The 17,167-nt window shown below is 45.9% G+C and overlaps 1 protein-coding gene across 3 annotated transcripts in view; it reads right to left on the reverse strand.

Moving 5' to 3' along the window:
• Positions 1-17,167, reverse strand: part of DSCAM (DS cell adhesion molecule) — an 827,811-nt gene that overhangs the window by 154,816 nt on the left and 655,828 nt on the right. For all 3 annotated transcript variants that reach the window (XM_034948080.3, XM_063601284.1, XM_063601283.1), the window contains exons 15-16: positions 12,901-13,068; positions 1,234-1,304 (exon numbers count right to left, since the gene is read on the reverse strand). In XM_034948080.3, coding sequence (XP_034803971.3) covers positions 1,234-1,304; positions 12,901-13,068 — 239 coding nt within the window. The remainder of the gene's footprint in view (positions 1-1,233; positions 1,305-12,900; positions 13,069-17,167) is intronic.

Raw genomic sequence — 17,167 nt, forward strand, 5'->3', positions numbered from 1 at the left:
CAGTCATATCACGCTGCCCGCTGGAAACACAACTCATTGGCTGCGGTTGAGAAACGCTGACACAAAGGGGCTCGCTGCATTAACGCCCGTAATACCAAAGGTGGTATCCGCCCCAACAATGAAAATCCATTTTTGTTACAGAGGCTGGTCATCTTATGAAAGAACCCATACTAGAAGGAAAACAAACAAACAATCAAACAAACAAACAGATGCAACGGTTAGAAGAGGTGTGTGACGCGAAGACCTTATTGTAGCTGTTGGCTGCCCTCTTCTCCCAGTGACGCCACAGAAAAAAAAGGGTGAGGAAAGAGACAAGAAAAAAAATCACATGCCATGAGAGAAATTCAGAGCTGGGATAGTTAATGCAATGTTACAGAACTTTTGATTCGATAATAACGTTCTGGATGAAACGGAATTTGGCCTAAGACAGAGCCATCTCCAAGAGCACATTCAGGAGGATGACTAATGCCATGGCCCACCAGGTCAGGGCCATGCTACTGACCTGAAGGCCATGGAACAGTGGTGGTTGGTGATGAGCTTGCTCCAGAATCAACACTGCTTCCTTACTTGAGAAAATTTGCTATGGAAACCATGGCTGTTGAATGAAACGATGTGCTTAGTGATGCAATTGTTTACACTGTGGCTCAAGCTTTCTTTCTCTCCCAGCTACTTCCAACAAACACTAAAGTAACCAGCAGCCAGTCTGCCTCTATGGGCCACACATGGGGTAGCACTGCCCTGGGAGTCAGTGGATTCAACAGCTCACTTCACTGGCAAGAAAATTTAGGGGCTTTCTTGAGAACAAATCTAGTTAGTGGCACAGTGAGGACTTGGCCTGTTTTCTGCCACCTCAGTGGCCTGTCTGCCACAGCATGCTTTGCCATTTAAAAAAAGCAATTTGAAAACATTTTTGCTGGGATGAAATGAGAGCATGCAGTCAGGGACATCAGTTTTACTATTTCTGTAGAGACCACTGCTTAGACCTTGATCAAGATTCAAGGAAGAAAAAAAAAAAAGATACAACCACTTTATTCTCTGAGACACAGAATTTGCTGTAAAAGTATTCAAAATGTGGACACAAATACTGCATTTTAAGAAAAGGGCTTTCAACTGAATTTTGAAAAAATAAAAGTTTTGTAAAATTAGAGAGTCTTGGTGTCATAACACTGAACAGGAGTGAAGGGTTCGCCCTGGGGGGAAAGCACCGAGAATACAAGTGTTTGCTGAGTTTACCTTCCATGTGACCCTGATGCTCTGAGATGATATAGGCTCCAGGTGAACTTCCTGAGGTGGACCATCAGGAGCTGTAAGGACCAAAAACCCACAGGCAGGTTAGAGACACTTTCCGGAGCAGATCGAAGCCTACACAGCCAAAGGTGGTCCCCGAGGACAACCCATCCCCATGTTTGGCACAGAGAAAGAAGTGTTTAGCGGTCATGGGAAATGTCAATTTTGTAGAATTACTGCGTCCAACTCTAGGCCTTTGTTTATTTGCTCTTTGGAAACGTGAATCTTGGGGACCTATCATGGTATTCCTTCTCAACATGTCTTTGACAACCTCGTGAATCAATCCCAATTTTGAACAAGGGGTACAACAGAAAGTTGTAAAACAAAATTTCCCTTATAAAATGCTGTCTATGGTGTGTATTGAAGGTCCTTCTCTCCCCGCTGGAAGCTTTGCTTAGTGATGTGGTATTGGGGTTTCTCAGTTGATTAGAATGACTTCGGGCAAAAATAATCAAGATTCTTCTGCCTTTGGGTGTCTTTCATGGCTTTTGTTCTTCAATTAAAAACCCTTGTGGCCGGGCGCGGTGGCTCACACCTGTAATCCCAGCACTCTGGGAGGCTGACGCGGGCAATCACAAGATCAGGAGATTGAGACCACCCTGGCTAACACGATGAAACCCCATCTCTACTAAAAATACAAAAAATTAGCTGGGTGTGGTGGCATGCACCTGTAGTCCCAGCTACTCGGGAGGCTGAGGTAGGAGAATTGCTTGAACCCAGGAGGCAGAGGTTGCAGTAAGCTGAGATTGTGTCACTGCACTCCAGCCTGGGCGACAGAGTGAGACTCCATCTCAAAACACAAACAAACAAAAAACAACAAAAAAACCCTTGTGAACCAGGGGCTCTAGCCACAGAGCGCTGAAGCAATGTTAAAGAGGAAAACAAAGCGTGCAGTTTAAAGCAACCTATTTCTGCTGAGTGTGCAATAAGTCAGTGGGCCAATGAGAGACAATCCCAATTACAGGGGGCCAATGAGAGACAATCTCAATTACAGGGAGCCAATGAGAGACAATTCCAATTACATCCCAGTTAGATCTGATAGGCATGTGTTGGAAATGTGCTAGGTACTAGGTACATGGTGTAGAACTAAGAGATGTAAAACATTTTGCCAACCAAGAGTTCAGAATGTAATCAGAGCTATGAGATACACACACTGAAAGAAGGTTGCAATGCAAGGCAGCAGGAAAACAGGTGTCTTCTGAGAAGCAGAAGCAAATGACGACACAGAGATCAGAGGAAAAGAGTCCTTTAGATTAAAAAATGTTTTTGGATTGACAATTTTTAGATCACTGCAGAACTACAGAAAGCCAGTTCTGTGGACATTTGCAAAAGGTTGTATGGCACACGGGAGATAAGAAAGCTGAAGTAGTGGATATGAACCCATTTTGGGGAGTTTGGAAGTAATAGGAAAAGTAAAGCTATCTTATAGATAAAGGGTAGATTGGGGAAGGGCATGACTAAGGGAAAGCTCCCTTCCTTTTTTATAAAGGAAGAGGAAGTTTTGAGTAGTAGCATGATGTAGTTGCTAAGTTGATGGGCCATTTGAGTTTTTTCTGTCCAAGTTCACATTCTGGTTCTATCACTTGTTGGCTGTGTGCTTTTTCTGCAGGTTACTTAGCTTGTCTGTGACTCCATTTCTCTCTATATATAATGGGCCAATAGAATTTGTATCATAGGGTTGTTATGAAAACAATGTGCTCAGTAAATATAAGAAATCATAATCATAATATAATTATCATTAAGTGTTTTTAAATAGGGGGAAGCAAATGGGAGAAATTTAACAACAACAAAAGGCAAACTTGAAGGAATAATGAATGTCCTGGCAGAAACTGAAGAGGGCAGAAGATACAGGCTATGGAGTGAGTGGGGCAAAGGAACAAATACCTCTGGGATGGGAGGAGGGCAGAGCGACGGGAGGCCTTAGGTAGGCTTACTGGTTAAGGGAAGCCAGGTGAGGGCAGACACAGGTAAACTTACTGGTTGAAAGAAGCGGGTTGAAACCTGATTGTTGCTTTTCTCAACAATATGACAATAAGCCAAGCAGGAAATCAGAATGGGAACATGAAGGAGAGAGTTATGGGCTTTGGAACAAAACACAGTCTTGGAAAATGGCTATGGTCTATAGAAAAGGGTGCACCCTGTGTCTTAGGGCACTAAGGCGCTCTATCAAGGTGCCCCTCCCCAGGAGTCAGTGCTCTAAGATGCAGGGATTGCTACTCCAAGAGGATAATGGGACTCCACAGCTCCGTCCTCTCACTGAGGACCAAGCAGGAAGCTGATTCCGCAGGTCAGGGATGGCGGGACTGGGAGAGAATGATACTATAAGAATGCCAAGAAACGAAGCCGATTCTCCAGCATATGTGGTTTGTTATGGTTTAGAAATATGAGTTTGAAAGGAAATGGGGATATTGCGGCCTCGATTTTCCAGTTAAGATGTATTTATAATTAAAACAAAGGTGTTAAAAGACAAGAGCTGGAGAGAGAGGAGGTGGGGGTTAGATCTCTGGGCTGCTTGTTCCCTGCACCCCTCATTCACACACTTGCTGATGCTGTCCCTGACATCTGATCCAAATGGCCCCTGTCCTATGCTTTCTCCACCATTGTCCTTATGGGGATCCCTATCTCTCACTCTGATACCCCACTCCCACCCCACTTCTATGCCTGGTGACAGTTTCTATTTAGTTCCTAAACATTAATTCTGGTCTCTATTGTACTCTTTTAAAAGGGACATGGCCCCAGAGCACAATTCACACTGTTCACCCATCCTAGTAATTTTCTGCTCCCAGAAGGCACCTCGCCGTCCTCTCCATGCTTTTGTTCTGCACACTCCCTATGCACCCTGTGTCCCAGCCATGTCCAAAACACACGGGACCCCTGGGTAGATCCGAGCCGTTTCCCTGGGGCTTTCTTCTCCCTCTATCAGGGTTTGCCGCCCATGCCTGTGAGCCTCCCGCTGCAGCTGACACCCGCCTAGGCCTGGGGACCTGTCCCTGTAGTGTGCATATATGTTTGCGTGTCTGTCTTTGCATGTCTCTGGTCACCCAGCAGACTCTACATGGCACCAGGAACTAAGCCCAGAGTGAGTCCTTGCTTTGAACGGGTAAAGCAATTTGTAGATGCTGAAATGCTGAGCATGCATCCCTCTCCTCAGCAGGTCCGGGGACAGCTGGCAGTCTGGAGTGCTACAGCCTCTCAGATCTATTAGTTCCAAAAATGCAAAGGCTCTGCTAGAACTGAAGTTAAAGTCCAGAACAGGAGCCAAGGGAGAGAATGGCTTCCAGCTAATGGTGATGATTATTGTTGAGCCTCTGCACCCAATTTCTTGCACATGGGGTCAAGCTCTTAGGCAGGAAACTTTGGACCTCAAATTCAATAAAAACTCATGGAATGGATTTCCCTCACACACAGATAATTCTGTGCTCATTGAAAAGCACACGGTTTTCCATAAAAATCCTTGAAAAATGATTTTTGAGTCTGACAGCTATACTGAGGCTGGGTTACTTTAATTTAGTTACACTTAACTGAATTTAACAAGAAGCCAGTTTGTTAGGAATTGGAGGCAACGTCAGGGGCACTGTCTCATCCTGAATCCTCTGGGCTCCCTGGGGCATGGCCTTTGGTGTGGTCCTCTCAGGAAGATGGCACACAAGAGTTGCAACCTTGATTTTCCAGTTGAGATATATTCATAATTAAACCAAAGGTGCCAGCATAGTGTTTACAAGAATGTCCCCAATTCTATCAGATAGCATACATATCATAATGTAATCATGAATTGGGAGTAACTTACTTTTCCAATCTGGTCTGGTATTTATTTTATTTTTCTTGAGACAAGGCCTCACTCTGTCGCCCAGGCTAGAATGCAGTGGCACTATCTCGACTCACTGCAACCTCTACCGCCCAGGTTCAAGCTATTCTCCTGCTTCAATCTCCCAAGTAGTTGGGATTACAGATGTGTGCCACCACGCCTGGCTGACTTTTGCATTTTTAGTAGAGGCGGGGTTTCGCCATGTTGCCCAGGCTGGTCTCAAACTCCTGGCCTCAAGTGATCTGCCCGCCTCAGCCTCCCAAAGTGCTGGGATTACAGGTGTGAGCCACCATGCCAGGCCCAGGTCTGGTATTTTATGAAGGTCCCCACTGAAGAGGAGAGGGTGTACAGTTCTTGTATCCAGGACAGACTTAACTGTTTTTAAGAATGTAACAGCTTTATTACTTAGCCTACCAATGCTGACATGATTTGTCAGTAATGTATTTATTGTTCTGCCTGTTCCCTGAAGTGAAAGCATTTGGATCCCTCCTCCTAAAAAAAAAAGTGATGAAAACAGTCCAGACAAACCAAAATAATTTAATTTGTACAAACACACAATAGGGCTATGTCCAATATCATTAGGAAGGTTTTTTTGTTTGCTTGTGTTTTACAAAGGGCACTAAATTTTCTACTATGTTTCTAAAACATTACTTTAAAAAATTTTTAAATTATAAAAAATTTCCCTTCTTTAAGAATTTTATTGCTTTCTGTATAACTCCTGAGCTGTAATTTTTTCATAGGTTATCATCTCATTGCCAATGATGCCTATAAAATTACAATCCAAAGCCGATTGAGTTTCCAATGCAAAATGTATTAAGGGTCAAAAATTAGGTATATCCATTTATTTAACTAAATTTGAAAATTGTGTTGACATTGGACATTTAAGAATTTACTTACATGGTTTCAAATGTAATATATAGAAAAAGCAGAATTGGCTTCCCCACTTTGGAAGCCAAAGTGGGCAGATCACCCGAGGTCAGGAGCTCAAGACCAGCCTGGCCAACATGGTGAAACATGGTCTCTACTAAAAATACACAAATTTGCTGGGTGCAGTGGTGCATGCCCATAATCCCAGCTACTGGGGAGGCTGAGGCAGGATAACCGCTTGAACCCAGGAGGCGGAGGTTGTAGTGAGCTGAGATTGTGCCATTGCACTCCAGTCTGGGCAATAGAGCAAGACTCCATCTCACAAAAAACAAGTGATTTTCCAAAATAAACTCTGCATTTCTACGAAAGCCAAAACTCTTCAATCTGTAAAGCAGTAATAAGCAAAGACTATCTTTATAATTTGTATTATGTTTGCAGAGGTAAAAGTCAGGACAATTCATTCTGTGTGGCTGAAAACATAGGGATGACGGGCACCTCCTGATTGCCAAACGCATGGATCTCCGCTTTGCTTCCCTGTCCTGATCCTTCCTGGCTACACTGTCTCTGCTTCTGTCCCTCCCCAGCTGGACAGCCTCCCACTGCCCAGCAGCTCCTGTGTCCCTCCCAGAGCTGAGACTCAAGCCTCGGTGCTCCATTCTGCTCCAAAATACTCTCCTCCCTGTCTCAATATCTTGGCTTTAGCCAGCATCTTGGGGCCTCATCATTAATTGATATGGGCTCAATCACCCCAGTGAGAACCAGTCCCACATTTTTGCCTCTGGTTCTGATTGGGAGATTTGCCTTCTATGTGCCAGGTCCTAAACTAGGCAAAGACCGGGATACAAAAGCAGAAAAAATATATAAATTTTTAAAAAGTAGTGAGGAGCAGCTGCATAATTCTACAAACACACGTTTGTCTTCTACAGGAGTTGGGTGGGTGGGCGAGAGGCATGCTCTGTGTTGGACAAAGGGAACCAAGACAGTATTCAGTAAAAATCAAAATACGACAAAGAATAGCTGGTGCCCAGATGGGGAAAGGCTGAAGTCATGTAATAACTACTTATTAAATAAATGGCTGATTTATTTAACCTACTTATTTAATTAGCACAGCCTATGTGCTAAACACCAATCTAGGTGCCTGGGATACAGCAGTGAGTGAGCAGAACAAGCAACTCCACCTGCCCTGGTGGGATGGGATCAAAGCAGACCATAAGCAAAATAAATCAACAACTTATACAGTACACTGGGTGCTGATACAAGCAACTGTTAGAAGGAGAGTGGTAAGGGAGGCAGGGGACCCAGTGGAGTGGGCAGTGGGTTGAATTTTAATAGGGTGGCCAGGATCGGATTCTTGGAGAATAATATTTGAAAGTGGTAAGGGAAGAGACGAAGAACATTTCAGAACATTCCAGAACTGTTCCAGAACCTTTCAGGATAGCAGACAGGGGTATACACAATGTGTATGAGGGACAGCAAGAAGGCCGATAACTTTCTTTAGATTTAATTCCCAAAGTTTCTTCAAACCCAGGATGGAGGAGAATGACAAAAATCTAGAGGCAGATCGCTGAGGGCCTGGTTGGTCACGGGGTGTGCTCAGCTCTTCTCGCTGAGTGAACGCTGTGCATTTGACTCTTACTGAAGAACACATTGATGCCGCCCTCTGCACTAATGAGCACAGCTAGCCCTGTGTTTGCTTCACATGCTCCTGACTTTTATTCCTTCTGCCCTCATTCCATCCTCTCCCCTCCACCCCAGCTCAGCACATAGGAAACTCTTCTTCCAGGTCACAGCTGCTGCCCGGAATGGGAGGAAAGATGAGGCAAGGACTTAACACAGTGCCAGATTCATTGGAAACCCAGCGACTCTGCGTCATGACCCTTCCATAATCCACACCTTCCATTCTCTGATGGTCTGTCAAAATCAGTGGTGTTTCAATGAGCACCCACTAATTGAAGCTGCATGTTCTATGCACAGATTTATAGTGAAAATAATGAAGGGGGCAGCCACCCCAAACTCGGTCACAAGGCACTAAGTGACTCATGACCTGCAGAGGGCAGCTGCTAATGGGGAAGTTGGTCTGTAGCAAGGGTTAGCTGTGAATACCACATGTCACGTGGCCGATCCGTGTCAAAGGGACACACTTAGGGTCCATTAACAGCTCATCTCATTAACTCCGACTGTGTCACTTACTCTCTCGACTGCTCCTTTGTTGTGGGGGCTGCTGGTGCTAGGGGTGGTTGGGGAAGCCATGAAGACTGTGCTGAATGGTGTGGTCTTGGCTTCATGGCTATTCTCTGAGGTCGAGTGTATTAAAGTGGTATGATAACGCTTTATGCACTTTCACATGCAACACATGCAAATAAACTGAGTAGTTTGGGGTTGGAGCAATGAGATTTCCCAACATTAGGTAGGGACACTATGCCAGTGGCAGCAATCCCTTCCTCACTAAGCTTTGCAGTAGATACAGCAGAAATCTAAAACTCAAATTCCCATGGTGGCCAGACTTCATCAGAGATCCATAAACATTTCTGTAAAGACTCAGATAGTACAAATTTTGGGCTTTATGGGCCCATGTTATTCTTTTTTTTTTTTAAAAAAAGATGTAAAAACTATGCTTAGTTCAAGGTCTGTAGGTGAAATTTGGCTCACCGACTGTAGTTTGCTGATCCTTCAATGAATGGAGGATGGGAACTATGGCTCACTGAGGGGGTATGGTCAGCCTCTGGGATGGCCACTCCATGCTTAACTCCAGCTCATTGCTGCCAAGCAGGAACTCAGGAGGAACTCAAAATTTAGATTTTCAGCTGAAATTTCCAGATTTTAAAAATTAACATCGAATTTAAAAGTTTCGCACAACACTGAGCAGACTCACATCCACAGGCCTGGTCTGTCGTGGGCTGCAGCTTATGGCCTGGGACATGCCCTATTCCATCAGGATGGGGGGAGGGCACCTCAAGCTCCAGATGCAGCCATTTCATGGGTGGTCACTGGTGCTCTGATGGGGGCTGTATTCTTTCCCCATCTTCTTTCCTCTCAGCCTTCCTGTCCTATCTTTCACCTTTCTCTACTTTTCTGCATGAAGTCCTTGTCTTAGTCTTTTGGGGCTGCTATAACAAAGTACTCTAAACTGCATGACTTATACACAACAGAAGTTTATTTATTTCTGTTTCTTTTTTTGACAAGGAGTCTCACTCTGTTGCCCAGGCTGGAGTGCAGTGGCACGACCTTGGCTCACTGCAACCTCCGCCTCCAGGGTTCAAGCGATTCTCCTGCCTCAGCCTCCCAAGTAGCTGGGATTACAGGCATGTGCCACAATGCATGGCTAATTTTTTTTTTATTTTTAGTAGAGACGGAGTTTAGCCATGTTGGCCAGGCTGGTCTCGAACTCCTGACCTCAAGTGATCCCCCTGCCTCAGCCTCCCAAAGTGCTGGGATTATAGGCGTGAACTACCGCGCCTGGCTCAGAAGTTTATTTCTTACAGAAATTTATTTCTAGAGGCTGACAATTCCAAGATCAAGATGCCAGATTTGGTGTCTGGTCAGGCCTCATTCTTCTGGTTCATAGATGGTACCTTCTTCCCATGTCCTCCCGGGGCAGAAGGGGTAAGTGATCTTATTGGGCCTTGGGCCTATTGTATAAGGGCATACTGATGCTATTAATGACGGGTCCACCCTCACTTCCTAAAGGCCCCACTTCTTAATATTATTGCATTAGGAATTAGGTTTCAGGATACTCATTTGAAAGGGAAGTCATGAACATTCAGACCAGGGCACCCTTCAGAATTTCACTGTGGGTTTAATCCAGGATATATTTTCTCAACACACACACACACACACACACACACGCACACACATAGGCACACACACACACTCTGCTCATTGTGACACCCATTCTAAAGGCAATACTGTGGGTAATGTTTATAAACGTTCATCTCATACTTTCATCTCCCTTATGCCAGACACACAAAAGGGACAGAATTGTAAGCGCATATGCCCCCTGGTGTGGAGGGGGCCACAGCCCCCTCCACATCAGGTGGAATATCATCATAGACAGCAGGGTCCATGAAGACATGATGATATACCTCAAAGGCTACTGTCAGCAAAATCCCTCCTCTGTCCTAACTATACCTGGAAGATGGAAAAAGGCATTGCACCAGGGAGGAAGGCATTCTTGAACTTGACTTTTCAAGGAAGGGCACAGAAAAGGAGACATGGAACTTGTAGTGCCTTCAAGACAGGGGAAGAAGCACAACAATAGAGGTGTGGGAACATGCAAAGGCAGGTGAGTGCTGGGCACTGGGCTCTGGGGAGTCACTAAGTGTCATTGCAAAGTAGTAGCATCGGGGGGCATCCTCGTGTGCCCAAGACTTGGGTACTAGATTACAGTAAAAGTGAGTGGGCCGACAGCTTCCGGAGGCTCCCATATGAGGAATAAGGGAACAGTGGGACAAGGTCACCTCAAGACAGCTACAGCTCCTAAAAAGATGTGCCTTTGGGTTTGCCTGCTGGGAAGGGGCAGCAGTGTCTACAGCCCCTGCTCAATACTCTAATGAGGATGCCTTTGGCCAGAGCACCCCATTCTAGGTAAATCACACATGGGAAATCGACTTTTTAATTTCAGTCATGCAAACCTATGAACCAAGACAAAGACAAGTTATCTGCTGTAGCTTTTCATTTCTAGAACCTGCTCCTTTCCTTCCCTTCCCCTTAGCTCCTCTGAATATTAAAGGAGAGGGGCTGTGTGGGGCTGCCACAGCCAGCACACCCAGATACAATACAAAAGGCCAGCCTGGGAGCCAAAGAGGCAGCATCTGCATCTGTCTGCAGACATGCCAGGCAGCTGCCCTGCAGACCAGCACCCCAGAGGCTGTTCACCTGGCCTTCTGGCAGGGAGAGAGCTGCTTCCATGGCAACTGCCAGCCGCAGCAGAGGTCACAGAGGAAACGAAGAAAAAAGCAACAACAGCAGCATTAATAATGGCAATCAGAAAAGCAGGTGCAAAATGCACCACCGGAAAAATGCTGTTTTCCCGAGGAGGTGGCTGGGATGGGGCGGGATTAGAAAAGGGCTTGAGAGAGAAGGAGAAGATTGAGCAGGAAGTCAGAGATGACATTTTGGGCTGAAGGATGGGGACAGCTTATTCTCCCTAAGTACCCAGCATAATGAAATCTCAGGGATCTGAGGATGTTAGTGGGTTGTTTACATACATAATTAAATACAATTCTATTTTTTGCAGAAGCAGATTAACACTTATTTCCCACTTATTTCTGAGACATGCAAAGTATTTTCAGAGCTTGAGTTTTTTTCAGTGATCAGATATGTCTGTGTAAGGAGCAGAAAGGCATCATAATGTCCATTTTGCAGATGAGAAATCATACAGAGAATCCAAGTCTCAGAAATGGCTCACTCTCAGGCACTTCAGCCTAAAGATCTTCTGTCACTCACTCTTGAAAACAATTTTCAAGAACTGACATCTTCCAGCATTGAAAAATGGCCATTCCTCTGCAGTTCCGGAAGAGATGTACATTTTAACCTATTCTCTTGAGGACAACACTGATTACAGATATCAGAAGGGTGAAAATGTTGCATTTGATTGATCCAGCCATCCGACTTCTTAGGATTTAATCTAAGAAAATGATCTCCGAGATAGCAAAAGACATACCACCAGGATGTTCATTGTAGTGGTGTTTATACTAATGAAAACTCGAAAATAATTGACCCGTTTGGCAATATGAGATTTGTTAAACACGTAGTGAGAGATATCATTACAAATTGTAGAAAAGTACTTAAGAGATACATAAGCTCCATTTATATTTGGGATGCTGTTAATGAGGGTAGCAGAGATGAGGTGGTAGGAAGGAAGCCAAGATCAACCTCTCTTGAAAGTTGGAACAAACCTCCGGTCTTCTGTTAGCCATCTGGGTGTGGCAATCACCTTAATCTTGGTGATGGAGAAACAGGGACCTGAGACTAAGCTGCCATCTTCCCTGCAGTAGGGAGTGGCTGATTGCTCTGATGGTGGTCAGGAAAAGAAGAGGTAGGTTTGGGAGCTGGACACCCTTTCCCTACAATAAATGGGCCAGGCATGCAATCCTTGTGGATGAAACCCAAGTAGTGGCTTCCTCTCCTCCTGCCAGGAGGCGGGCTGACAATCAGCATTCATGGACCATTGCCTGATTGCTCAGTTCTCTGCACACCTGTTAATTTCACCCCCAGGAAACATGAGTGGCTCGCAGTGTGTTAAGGGGTGTGAATACACTGGTGCGTGCCTGTGTGCATGTGCGTGTGTGGGTGATGAAATTATTTAGCCAGTTATCACTGCCTGTTCCTGGGTTAGCGCTCAGTGGGAAAATGATGGAAGCTGTTTTGCCTTCTCCACAATGCTTATCTCTATCTTCTGAATTTGCAACACTAAATATAATGTTGTTTGTAATAGAAAAAAGAGCAAAAACATTATTTTTAAATATTGATGTTTCTAGTCAATAAAATAATCTGTTCCCCTTCCCACATCTCCCGCACAGCAAGCATGCTTGCAGATTCCTAGTTAAGCGTTACTGCTTCCTCCCACACTGGACTTCACAGGGTCTCAGGAAAGAAACACACTCACGGTTCTCCTGTCAACCTGGATTCCATGTGTCCAAACAAAGGAATTGTAAAACGGCATGATTCTTTGAATCTCACCAGATTGTTAGCCTCATACGTCTTTCTTTTAAGTCTTGGGTATGGGAAACTTGAACTAAATCCTATTTGAAGAGCAGTGCCTTCAAAGTAAGATGCAGAGCGCTGTCTGCGTTTTTTATAGGGCACAGAACTACGGAGAGCACGCATCAAAGACCTCCGCCTAGCACGGGCAAAGGTCTGCTTCTGCATTTAAGCATCTGAGCCCTCAAGAGTTAGCTCCCGGGCTCCTCTGGAGCAAGGTTCCGCCCGGTCCCACGTACCTGCCTCGTCCGCCGTGATGGTGAGCTCGTTGCTGGGCTCGCTCTTGCCAATCCGGTTCTTGGCGTACATGCGGATGCTGTAGGTGGAGGAAGGGTGGATATCAATGATGGTGGCCGAGTTCAGCTGAGGGGAAACATCTTTGGTTCTCTGAGCAGAATCCCAGGAGTCTTTTGGGTTTTGTTTTTCAAAAAAGAAGAGATAGAGACGTGAGTTTTTTTCCTCTGCCTTTGAAAGTTCACAAGTAGGAATTAAAAACCAAAAAAAACAAAAAAACAAAACAAAAAACGGAAAGAAAGAAAAATTACACTCAAAGTGATTTCTCAATGCAATGTTCCCAGCTTTCTGGCAGAGTTGGCCATCAGAGGGGATGTGACATCCCACACACATTATTCACGCTGCGAGGGACATGGGGCAACAAGCCAGCTGAGTTCAGGGAGGGGTGATGGAGGAAGCACAGATCAGCTGACTGGGGGAGATCTCAGAAGGCAAATTCCAGTGGTGGAAGCTCAGGTTAGTGGAATGGACGATGGCCACTGTAAGCACTCATTGTATAGGACAGTACAATGAACTATGGTTTGGATAGTACCCCTGGGCCCCCCCAAAATCCCTGGCATTTGAAACCCAGCAAAACTTCAAGCCATATCAGATCCTTTCCTCCCCAAATAGTGTGTGGTAAAAACAAGATGATCCCATACAAACCAATCTCAAGTTCCAGAATAAATCCTGATTACCAAACATATTTTTTTCAATTCTATTTTTTGAAATCATTTAGTGCCAAATCCTTGGTTGTAGGAATTATTTTTCAACCACAGCTAATTGTAACAGCAGCACCTACTTTGTGTGAAATGTTATCACTGAATCTGTGACATTTTGTATCTGGTGGTTTTCAGGCTTCAAGCAAGGATGAGAATGTCAATACATGGTTCTTATATCAAAAGAGTTTGGGCAGTTGTTGATTGTAGGTGTGTGGTCGACAGCTGGTATTGGCTGGGGATGAAAAAAGGAGGGCCCAAGACAGTAGACAGAGATGGTGCCTACATATTCCCACCCTCCTCAGGGTCTGCCTTGGTGGTGCTCACTACACAAGTAAGTCTTCCATGGATAATCTGAATCTGTGTTCCCTGCTGGACTTTAAGCTCCAGGAGGGCAGAGGCCATGCTGGCCATACCCAGTCTTTTATCCCTAGTGTTAGCACAGTGCCTGGCTCATAGTAGACAAATAGTACATGAATGTTTAATAGAGGAACAAATAAACCACAAATACATGGACCTCTGAGTCTTGGGAATGGGGCCAATCACTTTGTCACACTAAGGGTGAGTATGGCAGTTTAGGGGACTTCTCTGTCCAGAGTTAAACATAAATACAAGAGATGTTCTGGAATTGAAGAAAAAATATGCGGCTTAAAGACTGCTTTTGAATACTGTAACTTCTCAGAGAATGAAGCCTAATAGAAGCTGACAATGAATATTGCAGTTAGAAGGAAAAAGCATATTTGGGGTCAAGAAGATTAGAGGTGGAAAAACATGAAATATAAAGAGTTGGAAAAAAATTGACAAGGGGAAGAATGGGATTCAATGGAAGACAAATGAGGAGAGGAAATTTTATATCAACGAAACGGCACACACCTATGAGCCTTGTCCCACAGAGAGAAAGCCAGACCTTCTGCAGAGATGTTTAGGAGGATGAGGAGGAATGCCAGGTGCCACAAGATGCAGAGACATTTGCTAAGTAGCCCCTGGAGAAAGTAGGCAGTTGTGCTGGTTGATGCCTCTGCCCAGGCAACATGGAAGTTTCTGAAACTGACGGGACCAATGAAGATACAGCCATCTTCACTGGAGGCTTTTGTCTGGGAGTTGGTGGGCAGCCTGGAGAGGCATATGAGTGTCCATGACTGCAGTCCCTTACACCAATCCAAGGCATATGGTGGACCTGGGTAGGGTGGGGACAGTCTCCTCTTGGTGGTCACTGGGCACCTCCACATCCATGCCCTATAGGTTCCTTTAGCTCAGCCCCTATCTCAGTGACGTCGCCTTGTTCAACAGTCTCCCAGTGTGACTTATAAATCCTCTCTGATGCTGCGTTTGCTCCCTGTCTGTAGAAACTACCACTGACTCCCTCCAATGGGCTGGGGGACCCGTTACAAAGCCCATCCTCACCCTCCTGTCCGTGGCCTTCCCAGACTCTCCCCAGTCACACCTGCCACTTTTCAGATCTTGGATGTCCATGCATACATTTCTGTTTGTGATTTACTCCTAAGAACTTTTTTATTTGGTCAATGGTGCATTCTTCCTAGTTAATATTTATATCTCAATTTTCAGTTTCATCCTCCCGTCAGGTCAATGTGCTGGGCATTTTCAAACGTGACTTCTGTGGCCCCAAATCTGTGGGCACATTGGAAACACCTTGGGGCTTTTTGATAATTCTGCTTTCAGACCTACTAAACCAGAGTCTCTGGGGAATGGTGCCCAGAAACCTGTGCTTTTAAAAAGGCTCCCTATCTTGGTCATTCCGATGTATAGTTTGGACAGACTGCTTTATTTGATTAAAATTGTACAACATCCTGCCAAGGTAAGGTTTTCATTTCCTTAGTGAAAGTCAAGAAACTCAAGCCCTGTTACATAGCTGGTAACAAGAAGGGCTGGGATTTGGCCTCGCCTGTGTTATCTCCAAGTTCAAGGTCATTTTTCTGTAATGCATGACCTCCACATAGTCTCTGAAAACACCTAATAAGACAGGATTTCGATATTTCCGGGCATCTGCTGAAAATCTCATGCCTAGAAGAAGACCTTCTGGCAAGTTATTGACTTGACAATGCACAGAAATCGTTTGGTCAAATGTAAGAGAAGAAAACTTTGGCCAAGAATGACTGTACCATCTGTGGGTTTGTAGGAAGACTGAGAGGGCTGTATAGGCTCAGAGTTGCAGCCTGGTTTAGGAAGAAGTAGTCAGAAGCATTCATGAAAGAGTGGGCAGGATGCCATGGCTTGCTCCAGGGAGACTGGTGGTGTAGGAGGATGGGGCAGTTCCGAGTCCCACTGCAGCCTCTGTGAGGTGAGGAAGGAGTGAAGAGCTGACAGGAGCCAGTGAGACTGCGCTGGGTGCTTGCTGGGGAGCTCGCCTTGGGGGTCAGATACCCCAAATCCAGTGGATGCAAGAGCAACAAGGACTAGTATAAGAGAGTGGACTTGGTATGAAGAAGTGCTGTTAGAGGCTAAAGACCAGAATGAGTGAAGGTGACTGAAAGTTCTGCAGGTGAATTACATGAAAGGTTTAACAATGGAGAGGTAGCTGGGAGAAGGAGCGGGCCCTTCATGTTGGTGAATAGGAGGAGGTGTGGGGACACAGGAGAGCCCCTTGTTCTCTGTCTTATTCTTCTCAAGGATAACAGTCCTCAGGGTGAACTAGGGGTGGGAAGCCCAAGAGAGGAGAGGGGTTGGGGTGTGCACCTTCTGTGTCAGAGTCTGTGTTTCCTGGTTACCTTTGAGGGTGTGACAGAGCTTGCCATGGTCAGAGACCTGTGAGCCACCACGGACAGGAGGGAGGGACAAGAGAAACTGTGGACAGGACGGAGGCACCGGAGAAACTGTGGACAGCAGAGGCCAACAGAGAAACCGTGGACAGGAGGGAGGTACCAGAGAAACTGTGGACAGGAGGGGCCACCAGAGGAACCATGGGCAGGAGGGGCCAGCAGAGAAACTGTGGACAGGAGGGGCCAGCAGAGAAACCGTGGACAGGACGGGCCACCAGAGAAACCGTGGACAGGAGGGGGTTACCAGAGAAACCGTGGACAGGGGGGCTACCAGAGAAACTGTGGACAGGAGGGGGTTACCAGAGAAACTGTGGACAGGGAGGCTACCAGAGAAACCGTGGACAGGAGGGGGTTACCAGAGAAACCGTGGACGGGGGGGCTACCGGAGAAACCATGGACAGGACGGGGTTACCAGAGAAACCGTGGACGGGGGTGCTACCAGAGAAACCATGGACAGGAGGGGCCACCAGAGAAACTGTACAGGAGGGGCCACTAGAGAAACCGTGGACAGGAGGGAGGCACCAGAGAAACCGTGGGCAGCAGGGGCCACTAGAGAAACTGTAGACAGGAGGGAGGCACCAGAGGAGCCGTGGACAGGAGGGGGGTACCAGAGAAACTGTGGACAGGAGGGGCCACCAGAGAAACCGTGAACAGGAGGGGCAACAAGAGAACCTGCGGACAGGAGATGGCCACCACAGGAACAGACTCCGAAGGGCAGGCTGCCTTCCAAGGAAGGG

Source organism: Pan paniscus, chromosome 22, assembly GCF_029289425.2.
Source record: "Pan paniscus chromosome 22, NHGRI_mPanPan1-v2.0_pri, whole genome shotgun sequence".
NCBI classification, from domain to species: Eukaryota; Metazoa; Chordata; class Mammalia; order Primates; family Hominidae; genus Pan; species Pan paniscus.